The 12,757-nt window shown below is 40.8% G+C and overlaps 1 protein-coding gene across 1 annotated transcript in view; it reads left to right on the forward strand.

The window, feature by feature from the left end:
• MCM6 (minichromosome maintenance complex component 6) overlaps positions 1-12,757 on the forward strand; it is a 48,668-nt gene that overhangs the window by 15,724 nt on the left and 20,187 nt on the right. Inside the window, exons 7-9 of the mRNA XM_002712120.5 lie at positions 238-388; positions 7,452-7,593; positions 12,045-12,186. Of these exons, the coding sequence (XP_002712166.2) occupies positions 238-388; positions 7,452-7,593; positions 12,045-12,186 (435 nt within the window). The remainder of the gene's footprint in view (positions 1-237; positions 389-7,451; positions 7,594-12,044; positions 12,187-12,757) is intronic.

Raw genomic sequence — 12,757 nt, forward strand, 5'->3', positions numbered from 1 at the left:
GAACTTCCTCCAGGTCTCCCACGTGGGTACAGGGGCCCAAGAACTTGGGCCATCTACTTCTGCTTTCCCAGGCCATAGAAGAGAGCTGGGTCGAAAGTAGAGCAGCAGGGAGTCAAACTGGCGCGCCCGTTAAGGGATGCCAGCGCTGCAGGCGGAGGCTTATCCCACTACACTACAGCGCCCGCCCCTTGGCTTCTTCTTTACTAATATTTTTTTCCTTTTTTCTCCATCCCTCAGTTTGGAGGGAAAGAGCTCAGAGATGAGGAACAGACAGCTGAGAGCATTAAGAACCAAATGACTGTGAAGGAGTGGGAGAAAGTATTTGAAATGAGTCAAGATAAAAATCTATACCACAATCTTTGTACCAGCTTGTTTCCTACTATACATGGTAAGAGTTCTTCCGTTTGTGGCTGAAGCTTAAAATCAGCATAATGATTATAAACAGCATTAATGTTTTTATATATACAATGATTGTAAAGCACTAAGTCATATGAAAAATTTTTAGTGGATTTGGTAGGAGTCATTTACAAAAGGACAGATAATTATGATTCAACTTAGATGAACGACCCAGAATAGATAGATGCAAGGAGGCAAAGTAGAACAGAGGTTATCAGGTACTGTAGAAGTTGGGGAAATAGAGTTAGTATTTAATGGATAGAGTTTCTGTTTGAGATAATGAAAAAGTTCTGGAAAAGGGATAGTAATTGTTAAATAATTTAACATTAACACCAGGTAACTGACACACTTAAAAAGGTTTAAAACGGTAAATTTTATGTATATGAGGATACTTCAAAAATTCTTAGGAAAATGGAATTGAAAGTATTAATATTTTGGTACAAAGATTTTTTTCATAATGCATGGAAAATAGATATGGAAAAACTATGCATGGATTTCAAAAAATTTTACACCACAATAAACTCCATATTTTTGTATCTTTGTCATGAAATTCTTGAAATGTCCTTGTATTTTGTCAGAAAATTTTTAAAATAAAATTTGTTTAGTCTTTTCCTTACCTTATGGCAGAACTGCACTTTAAATACATAAACTAGTAACAGTCATTTAGTATCATGTTCAAGTATTATGTATTGTACAAAACTGCTGTACTTTTGTGTGACTGTAGCACAATGAGATTGTTGACAATAGCTTCATCAAAAATAGATGGACTATCAAAATGGTACAATCAGTAGAAGATAAAAATTTTTCAGTTTCACTGTAATCTTATGGGACCCCCATAGTATATGCTTGTATATTCTTGACCAAAACCTTAATGAGGTTGGCTCATGTCGCTCCTGCCAGCTGCTCACTATTATTAAATCCCCTTCATGTATTGAAAGATAAAATTAAATATTCAGGTTTGTTCTTTCACCCTTTAACTTTTTTTTTTTTTTTTTTTTTTAAGGTTTATTTTTGTTTATTTGAAATACGGAGTTACAGAGAGAGGTAGAGGTAGAGAAGTCTTCCATCCTCTGGTTCACTCCCCAAATGGCCACTATGGCTGGAACTGAGCCGGTCCGAAGCCAGGAGCTTCTTCCGGGTCTCCCATGTGGGTGCAGGGGCCCAAGGACCTGGGCCATCTGATGCTTTCCCAGGCCTTGGCAGAGAGCTATATCAGAAATGGAGCAGCAGGAACTAGAACTGGCAACCAAATGGGATGCGTGCTTCAGGCTGGGGCTTTAACCCACTGTGCCACAGTGCTGGCCCCAACCCTTTAACTCTTCTGTCCTTGTTGTCCCTACTTAATTGGAATTGTAGAAAACACTCATAAGGTTATGAGTATTTCTGTTGGGTAAATATTTTCAGTTATTTAAAATTAACTTTTTTTTTCTGTCTGCACCTTTGATCAGTGGAACAATTGAAACCTTTTATGTTAACTCTTCATAGATATTAGACTATTCCCTTGCAGTGAGTCTATGTCAACATTTTTATGCTTTATACTCCCCTCATAAGTTAATCAATTGCTGTGCAACCTACTAACTTGAAACAACAAGCATTACCTGAACAGTCTGTGGGTCAGAATTTAGAGAGCCTTACCTGAATGATTCTGGTTCCAGATCTCTCACTGAAGTTGCAGTGAAGACATTGGCAGAGCCTTTTGTTGTCTGAAGACTTGACTGGGGATAGAGGAACCACTTTGAAGGAGGCTTACTCAGATGGCTTACCAGTTAGTACTAGTTGTGAACCAGTACATGGATATGGGAGGGCTCTTTGAGTATTTTCATGACATAGCAGCTTGCTTTTTACAGAGCACTTGATACAAGGGAGCAAAATAAGGAGGAAGTAAAATGTCTCCTGACCTAGGCTCAGAAGTTATAGACCTTTACTTCTGTGTGCTATTTGTTAAAAGCAAGTGCAGCTGACACTCATGGAAAAAGAACTAAATTTGATCACTTACACTGAGGCATGTCAAACAACTTGCGGGTTATTTGAAAACCACCATACCCTCAAAACATTTTGCATCTTTAAGTTTTTGGGGTGGGTTTTTTTTTTTTTTTTTTTTGAGAGAATTTTATTTTACAGAAAATTCACAAAGAATTAACAAAATTTAGTGAATACCTCTTATTGATAATCAGCAGACTCAAGTGGATTAATAATGTCACTTCTCATATAATACCTGTTTCCATTTAGTTTTTAGGCTGGCTTTGCACACTGTATTTCGTTTTAGCGGATCTGGAAATAAGGCAGCATGCGTAAAACAAATTTGCTAAATATTTTAAATTACATAGTCTTCTACATTGATAAGACTTCAATTTAAAAACTATCTGCAGAGACTGGTGCCGTGACACAATAAGTTAAGCCTCCACCTGCAGTGCCAGCATCCCATATGGGTGCTGGTTCAAGTCCCAACTGCTCCACTTCCAATCCAGCTGCTCCCTGCTGGTGTCCTAGGAAAGCAGTGGAAGGTGGCCCAAGTGTGTTGGCCCTTGTACCCGTGTCAGGACCCAGAAGAGGCTCCTGGCTGCAGGTCTGTCCAGCCCTAGCTGTTGGCAGCCATTTGGGGAGTGAACTAGTGGATGGAAGAACTCTTCCTGTCTTTCCCTCTGTCTAACTCTGCCCCTCAAATAAATAAATACATAAATCTTTTAATTTTTTAAAATTTATCGGCCAATTAAATGCCTTTCCATTACTGAATATAAAGGATTTTGCACTGGATGGAACTCAAAATGCATAAAGATACTGTCATAGATTTTAAAAGAAAAATGTTATTAGCAGTATAATAAATAAATAATTTTCCAAAGAATATTATATAAGGTACATTAAATGTTTTTAATTCAGGAATATTTTTTACTTATATTTTACCTAATACAGTTTAAAACACCAAAGCACTGACTGAATAAGAAAAGACCATTTTAAAATAATAATGGATGGTAGCATGTATCATTTAAGGATAAAGGGAAGATGGACTGTGCTTTCATTTGTAAATAATGTTCTCAATCCAAATAATTCTGTGTTTCCATTATATTTGGATGCCAAGATTGTTTTATTGGTGAATAAGAGACTGTTCTTTTACTGATGGCTTCTAATTTTACTTTTGGCTCTTCTGGATATCTCAAGACATTTCCAGTATGCAGCAGAAGCTCAATATGAGGTGACCAAAAGGAATCCCTAATTATGTTATAGGGATCACGAGAAATATTATTAATAGAAATCTTTTTAACACTTCCCTTAGGCAGAGGTAAATGGTCTTCTAGAAACTCACCCAAGGTAATCAATAGTTTCTCCTTATATTTTATGTTAAACATTTTAATTTTCAGCTTATTAGAGATTTGTTAAAATATTTATTTATTTGAGAGGCAGAGAGAGGTTTTCCACCTGCTGGTTCACTTCCAAATGGCCACAATGGCTGGAGATGGGCTAGTCAGACACCAGGAGCCAGGAGCTTCTTTCTGGTCTCCCAAATAGGGGTCCAAAGACTTGGGCCGTCTTCTACTGCTTTCCCAGGCCATAGCAGAGAGCTGGATCAGAAGTGGGGAAGCCAGGACTCTAACCGGCACGCATATGGTTTGCCAGCACTGCAGGCAGCGGCTATACCCACTATGCCACAGCACTGGCACCTATTAGAGATTCTTGGTTCAGAAAATGTCACAACTTAATTTTTCAGTTTACCATGTAGTACGTTAAGAAATCCCATTATTTGTTCAACCAAACACTCTTTCTCCCTTCATAAGTTTCCTTTAATTTTTTCATGTTTTGAATAGCAGATAAGACTCTCTAAAGATGATTTTTTTTTTTTAAGATTTATTTATTTATTTGAAAGTCAGAGGTACACAGAGAGAGGAGAGGCAGAGAGAGAGAGGGAGAGGCGTTCCATCAGCTGGTTCACTCCCCAGATGGCCATAACGGACAGAGTTGCACTGATCCGAAGCCAGGAGCCAGGAGCTTCTTCCAGGTCTCCCACACAAGTGCAGGTGCCCAAGGACTTGGGCCATCTTCTACTGCTTTCCTAGGCCATAGCAGAGAGCTGGATCGGAAGAGGAGCAGCTGGTACTAGAACCAGTGCCCATGTGGGATGCTGGCGTGTCAGGCCAGGGCGTTAACCTGCTGCACCACAGTGCCAGCCCCGATGCCTCAAGCATTGAAACTCTTCTTTTCCTGTTAACAGAACATCTTCAGTTAAGGGAATAATTATTTCAGGTGCTTCTTTGTGCTATTTACCAAATTCAGCAGTCAGACATTTCACTTGCATGAATATTTGAATCAGTGAGAGTGTCACTTCTTGTAAGCAGTAGTTCTGCCATTCTTCCTTACTTTTCCTTGATTTTTTTTTTTTTTTTTTTTTTGACAGGCAGAGTGGACAGTGAGAGAGAGACAGAGAGAAAGGTCTTCCTTTTGCCATTGGTTCACCCTCCAATGGCCACTGCGGCTGGCGCGCTGCGGTCGGCGCACCGCGCTGATCTGATGGCAGGAGCCAGGTACTTCTCCTGGTCTCCCATGGGGTGCAGGGCCCAAGCACCTGGGCCATCCTCCACTGCACTCCCTGGCCACAGCAGAGAGCTGGCCTGGAAGAGGGGCAACCTGGACAGAATCCGGTGCCCCGACCGGGACTAGAACCTGGTGTGCCGGCGCTGCAAGGCGGAGGATTAGTCTAGTGAGCCGCGGCACCGGCCTGTTCTTCCTTATTTTTCCATGTTTCTTGACATTATTTTAATAAGTTCTTTAATGTCTGCAACAGTTTCCACATCAGTTGTACTACTGCCTGAATCCAGATCTTGCTGGTTCACTGATGTGTGATTTTTTTTTTATATATCTTTTCATAAGAAAGATATTACAGAGACAAACCTTAGGGCACTGCAGCCCTCAGATTGCCTAAATATTTGCATAGTCAGCCTTCACCTGGATTTTTAACTTTTTTTTTTTTTTTTTTTTTTTTTTTTTTTTTTTGACAGGCAGAGTGGATAGTGAGAGAGAGAGATCTAGAGAAAGGTCTTCCTTTTGCTGTTGGTTCACCCTCCAATGGCTGCCGCGGCTGGCGCGCTGTGGCAGGTGCACCACGCTGATCCAAAGGCAGGAGCCAGGTGCTTCTCCTGGTCTCCCATAGGGTGCAGGGCCCAAGGACTTGGGCCATCCTCCACTGCACTCCCGGGCCACAGCAGAGAGCTGGCCTGGAAGAGGGGCAACCGGGACAGAATCCAGCGCTCCGACTGGGACTAGAACCCGGTGTGCCGGTGCCGCTAGGCGGAGGATTAGCCTATTGAGCCACGGCTCTGGCCAACTTTCTAATTTTTTTTTTTTTTACATTTATTTGAAGCGCAGAGTTAGAGACAGATAGCAAGATCTTCCATCCACTGGTTCACTCCCGAAATAGCTGCAACGGTTGGAGCTGGGCCAATCTGAAGCTAGGAGCCAGGAGCTTCTTCCAGGTCTCCCATGTGGGTTCAGGTGTACAAGCACTTGGGCTAGTCTCTGCTGCTTTCCCAGGTCATTCCCAGAGAGCTGGATTGGAAATGGAGCAGCTGGGACTCAAACTGGTGCCCATATGGGGTGCAGGCACTGCAGGCAGCAGCTTTACCTACTATACCACGGCACTGGCCCCTTTAAGGTTTATTTATTTGAAAGGCAGTGTTAGAAGGAAATATAGAGAAAGTATCCACCTGCTGGTTCATCTCCCACATGCATGCAGGGGCCCAGGGACTTATGTCATCTTCTGCTGTTTTCCCAGGTACATCAGCAAGGAGCTAGATTGTAAGTGGAGCAGCTGGCACTCAAAGTGGTGCCTATATGGAATGCCAGCATTGCAGGTGGCAGCTTCATCTGTTATACCACAATGCTCATAACTTCCTATTTTTTAAGAATGGATGGAAGACCTTTCTCTCTCCCTTTCTGTCTGTAACTCTACTTCTCAAAAAAAAACTTAAAAAAAAAAATCAGTTTGTGGGGCGGGGGAAGGGGAGGAAAAAAAATCATTTTGTATAAATATGCCAGTACTTTGTTGATGGAGTTGACAGATAACAATCCTTCAAAAAAATTTCCTTTAATAGCATAATACTCTAAAATAATTGTAGGCTTCCTTCTTACTGATTTTATGAATAGGTTTTAGATAGAAGCAGCTATAGATTGCATTCAGCGTCTTATTTAATCCATATCAGTTCCGTTAGCCTGTATTTAGGTGATAAAAAAAGAAATGTCATAAACCATTTCCTTAAACTTTTTTTTTGGTCAGGGGGTGTTTACTTGAAAAGCAATTAAAGATAGAGATTTTCCATCTGCTGCTTCACTCCCTAAATGGCTGCAGTGCCTGGGGCTGGGCCAGACCAGAACCAGGAACCAGGAACTCCATCCAGGTTACCCGTGTGGGTAACAGGGGCCTTCTTTCACTGCCTTCCCACGCACATTAGCAAGGAACTGGATTGGAAGCAGAGCAGTTAGGGACTCAAACCAGGGTTCGTTTGGGATGCCAGTGTCTTAGGCAGCACCTTAACCCTGTGAACCACAACTCCAGCCCCATTTCTTCAAATTCTTGATGAAACAACAAGGGCTTTCATTAGAACAAATGTGGTAGACTGTTGTTGAGATAGAGGAAAAATTAAGAGTGTACAGGAAAAAGGAATTAAAAGATGTTTATTTTGGCACAAAAAAAAAAATCCATGCATAGTTTTTCCATGACCCATTCTTAGACCCCTCTTAGTTCAGTTAAGAAGAGAGATGTTTGAGAACTCATACATTGGGAGAGGCTTTGTGTAGGAAGTAGGACTCAAGGACAAGGAAAGGCTGATAGGATGGTGAGCATTGGAATCTGACTTCTGTGGTTCGAGAAGACATTGAAGTAGTTGGGTGACTTAGCACATAGCACAAACCAAGATGGGAAGCCTGGTGTTTTGACTCCAGTCTAATACCTTGCCTCAGCTACCTCTGCCTTTTGGTTGGTAACATGGCTTTGTAGTTTCCTGTGGAAGTGTTTTAACTTCATGTTGAACAATTACTACTTCTTAATCTGTAGCTTTTTTTGATTTTAGGCAATGATGAAGTAAAACGGGGTGTCCTGCTGATGCTCTTTGGTGGAGTTCCAAAGACAACAGGGGAAGGGACCTCTCTTCGAGGGGACATAAATGTTTGTATTGTTGGTGACCCGAGTACAGCTAAGAGCCAGTTTCTTAAGTAAGTGACAACAAAGAAAGTGTGTGTAGTCCTAGACTTGCTGTGCTACCACAAATGTAGTCGGTATACTAGAGTGAGAAAAATGTAAATTGACTGTATAACTCATAAATTAAATATTAGTAAATTTTAAAATTAGATGTAATATTTTGCAATTTTTTTGGAAGAGGGAAAAATTGCCTGATTCCAGTCCTGCCTAGAATTAACCTTTGTATAATCTTTACATAAAAGTCTTAGAATTCATGAATATATATTTGTTGTTATAAATCTCAGTGTACATATTTTTATATTAATGTACTCTAAACATTTTCCCATATTTATTTTTATAATTGCCTTTTTTGTTGTTGGCATATACTAAAGATTATTTCCCTAACGCTGTGAGACATTTTAACAGGGTAATTTATCGTAGTGATTACACATTGATAATCATAAATGTATTCATACATTTTGTTTGTTTGCTTTGGGGAAATTCCTATGTATAGAATTGCTGAAACTAAGAATACAAAAAAAATCTTTAAGATTTATTTATTTGAAAGTCAGAGTTATACACAGAGAGAGAGGGAGGGAGGGAGGGAGGGAGAGGTCTTCCATCTGCTGGTTCACTCCCCAGATGGCCGCAGTGGCCAGAGCTGCTGTAATCCAAAGCCAGGAGCCAAGAGCCACCTCCAGGTCTCCCATGTGGATGTAGGGGCCCAAGAGCTTGGGCCATCCTCCACTGCTTTCCCAGGAAGTGGAGCAGCTGGGACTTGGACCGGTGTCCATGTGGGATGCCAGTACCGCAGTCAGCAGCTTCACTCACTGTACTACAGCACCAGTCCTCCAAGTGGCATCTTAATAACTACACCAAACACCCACCTGTATTTCCAAACTCAACCAGGTGCTGAAAACCTGCTACATTCTGGGTGGGGTGTGTGTGAGAGATAGAAATGTTTGTCTTGGCTGCATCCAGATGGGCATGTGAATTAAACCCTTTTTTTCAGGGAGGCAAGCAAAAACTCTCAGCTTTAGTAACATGCTGAACTCATTGTAGGTGAAAACATTGAGCCATGAGTATTAAAACTAATCTGTTTGCCGAAAACACAAGAAAAGCTTCATATGACATTAAGATGCCTTTCTTTTAATTGTTTTGGCAATTTAACATGATACTGCTATATATCATAGAACATTTCTAGTTATTTTGGAGCTTTTATAATTAAGTAGTTCCTTTGTTATGATTAGATTGAGGATGATAGTTCTATGTTAAAGAGGGATACTTTTTTTCCCCCTTCTGTTCTCATTTCTACTCAAAAAAACAACACAGAAACCTGTCTGTAATCTTGCCTCTTGTAGCAGTATTATATTGTATGTGATTGTATTGGGCAGAAATAGCTTTTTATAACTGGCTTTTTTAACATCTTTATTGTAGTATGGTTTACATGTCATAAAATTCGTTGCCTTAAAATGTACAGTTTAATGTTTTTTTAGCATTTCCCCAGGATTATATAACCATTATCAAACTAAGTTTAGAAAATTTTCATTAACCAAAAAGAAATTCTGTACCCAATAGCTGTCATCCTGCATTGTTCCCCCAGCCATGAACAACTGCTAATCTGCTTCACTGTCTCTATTGGAACATGTTATCTAAGCCTGACTGGCTTCCACTTAGTATAATGTTTTCAAGGTTCAGCCATGTTGTAGAATTTATCAGTGCTTCGTATAAGCCTCATATCAGTGCTTCATTTCCTTTTATTGCCAAATAACATTCTGTCCTGTGGATATACCACACTTAATTTATTTCCCAGTTGTGGGCATTTAACTTGTTTCTACTTTTTAGCTTTTAAGAATAATACTGCTATGAGCAATGACTAATTTTTTTTCAATTTTTTAGAATTGTGATAAAATACATGTAAGAATTGTTATTTTAACCATTTTTAAGCATGCAGTTCAATGGCATAAAGTACATTTATGTTGTGTAGCCATCATCCATCTGTAGTTTTTTCATCTTCCCAAATTGAAACTGTATTCTTAAAGATTCTAAATGAATAAGTATGATTTTTTTGAAAGGCACAGGAAGATCTTCTGTATTGATTCACTCCCCAAATGCTTGAAGCAGCTGAAACTGGCTAGACTGAAGCTGAGATAGACATTCCATTCTGGTCTACTATTTGGGTGGCAAGAACCCAGGTTCTATTATCTGTTGCCTTACAAGTGCATTAACAAGAAGCTGGATTGCAAATGCAGTAGCTGGGACTTTGATGGGATATAGGCATCTCAAGTGGTGGCTTAAGCCTATCCTTTTTGTTTCTAGCTTGTTTGACATAGTATAGTATCTTCAAGCTTTATCCAATAACATGTGCCAGAATGTCTTTAAGGCTAATACTCCTTTGTGTATATACACTGTCTTTTATGTCATCCATAAATGTACATATGGGTAGTTCTACCTTTTACCTTGTGTAAATACTGTTATTGTGAATATTGGCCTGTCAGATATCTGAGTCTCTGCTTTCAATTATTCAATTATTTCAATTATTTTAAATAGTTTTCACTTGTAAATTTAGGTCTTTCCATTTTGAATTAATTTTTGTATGTGATGTCCATGATGTCCACCTTCATATGCATAGAGGTATCCAGTTGACTCAACGCTAAGACTGTACTTTTTCTTACAGAATTGCTTTGGTACCCTTGTTGAAAATGAATGGACCATAAATGTCAGTTTATTTCTGAACATTTAGTTATATTCCATTAACCTCTCTTAGGGTGTCTTCAACAAATCCATTGAAAATGCTTATCGGCTGGCACCGCGGCTTAATAGGCTAATCCTCCACCTAGCAGTGCCGGCACACCGGGTTCTAGTCCCGGTCGGGGCACCAGATTCTGTCCCGGTTGCCCCTCTTCCAGGCCAGCTCTCTGCTGTGGCCAGGGAGTGCAGTGGAGGATGGCCCAAGTACTTGGGCCCTGCACCCATGGGAGACCAGGATAAGTACCTGGCTCCTGGCTTCGGATCAGCGCGGTGCGCCGGCCGCAGCGCGCCAGCCGTGGCGGCCATTGGAGGGTGAACCAATGGCAAAAGGAAGACCTTTCTCTCTCTCTCTCTCACTATCCACTCTGCCTGTAAAAAAAATAAAATAAAATAAAAAATAAAAAAACATTCTTATCAAAAAGTTAGGAATGAATTGAAAATTTTTAGAACCAAAATAAGTTCATCTTTTAATTCTGTTTCAACAAACTTTGGAAAGCCTGCTCATAAGTCCTTTTCTTCCTTCCTTCCTTCCTCCCCTCCCCTCCCCTTCCCTCCCCTCCCCTCCCCTTTTTGATTTATTTTATTTCTTTTAAAGAGTTACCGAGAGAGGTAGAAACAGAGAGAGGTCTTCCATCCACTGATTGACTCCCCAGATGGTTGCAACGGCTGGAGCTCAGCTGATCTGAAGCCAGGAGCTTATTACAGGTCTCTCACATGGATGTTGCTTTCCCAGGCACATTGGCAGGTAGCTGGATCAGAAGTAGAGTAGGGGCCGGCGCTGTGGCACAGCGGGTTAAAGCCATGGCCTGCAGTGCTGGCATCCCATGTAGGTGCCAGTTCGAGTCCTGGCTGCTGCGCTTCCTATCCAGCTCTTTTCTGTGGCCTGGGAAATCAGTAGAAGATGGTTCAAGTCCTTGGGCCCCTGTACCCATTGGGGAGACCTGCAGAGAGGCTCCTGGCTTCAGATCAGCTCTGCTCTGGCCATTGCCGTTACTTGGGGGAGTGAACCAGTGCATGGAAAACCTCCCTTTCTCTCTGACTCTGCCATGCTTTGCAACTCTGTTTTTGAAATAAATACAATAAAACTTTAAGAAAAAAAAAAAAAAGTGGAGCAGCCAGGACTCGTGCTGGGACACAACCCAGGACTTCAATCCGCTGCACAACAGTGCCTGTCCTGCATGCATATGTCTATCTTAAGGCCAATATTGTGCTTTTTTTAAAAAAAAAAAAAAAGATTTATTTATTTGAAAATCAGAATTATACAGAGAAGGAGAGGCAGAGAGAGAGAGGTCTTCTGTTGGTTCACTCCCCAGTTAGCTGCAATGGCTGGAGCTGCACCAATCTGAAGCCAGGAGCTTCCTCCAGATTTCCCACAGGGTTGCAGGGGTCCAAGCAGTGCCATCTTCTGCTTTCCCAGGCCATAGCAGGGAGCTGGATCGGAAGTGGAGCAGCCGGGAATTAAACCAGTGCCCACATGGGATGCTAGCACTGCAGGTGGTGGCTTTACCCACTACACCACAGTGCCAGCCCCAAGATTTGAATATATTTGAAAAGCCAAAGGCTTCCATTTAGTCTGTGTCATGTGTCTTTATGCCTCATTTCAGGTTAATTGCCACTTTCAGGTGTTCTTTCAGAAATTTTAAACATTCCTTGATGTAACTCCTGCCAGTTGGTATTACTAGAAAGCCTGCTTGATATTTACATATTAATGAGTCTGTCTGATCATCTTGAACAGGCACGTGGAAGAGTTCAGCCCCAGAGCTGTCTACACCAGTGGCAAAGCATCCAGTGCTGCTGGCTTAACAGCAGCTGTTGTGAGAGATGAAGAATCTCATGAGTTTGTCATTGAGGCTGGAGCTCTGATGTTGGCTGACAATGTAAGAACATTTTACATATAAAGAAGTTGGAATGCCTCCTACCCTCTTAGTAAAGGCCTCTAAGTTTCTAGTAAAAAGACATCCTTCAAAATGAAAGTATTCTTTGATAAATTAGTTTATTAATCTAGAATCTAATTGGATTCTCTTCATTAATCATCACTTTATGAGCTATTCTAGAATGTGTTGCCTGCCCTGAGCTGAGCATGGGTAATTGCTGTGACTGATACTTTCCAGCATTTATCCTTTCTAGATTGTAACAACTTACATGAATAGGTCCTAACATAGACACTCACTGCATTTGAACATTTGACTTCATGTGAATGGTAGGTATACACACTTAGATTCATTATACTCCACCTTCACCTTTCTCTTAGCGTTAAATCAATGCTGAGATGACTTAGGATGTCTTGATACTGAGTTGTACATGAAGTTTCAACATTCAATTAAAGTGTAATTGTATATTTTTTAGTTTTGCTCTTAGTTTTAAATGAGTCAAGTATGTGATTCCTTTGTAGTTCTGGGATCGATGAATAGTCTTGTCTGGAAAAAGGAGTTGAGAATACTTACCTAT

The sequence above is a fragment of the Oryctolagus cuniculus genome, chromosome 3 (assembly GCF_964237555.1).
Source record: "Oryctolagus cuniculus chromosome 3, mOryCun1.1, whole genome shotgun sequence".
In the NCBI taxonomy this organism is placed as follows: Eukaryota; Metazoa; Chordata; class Mammalia; order Lagomorpha; family Leporidae; genus Oryctolagus; species Oryctolagus cuniculus.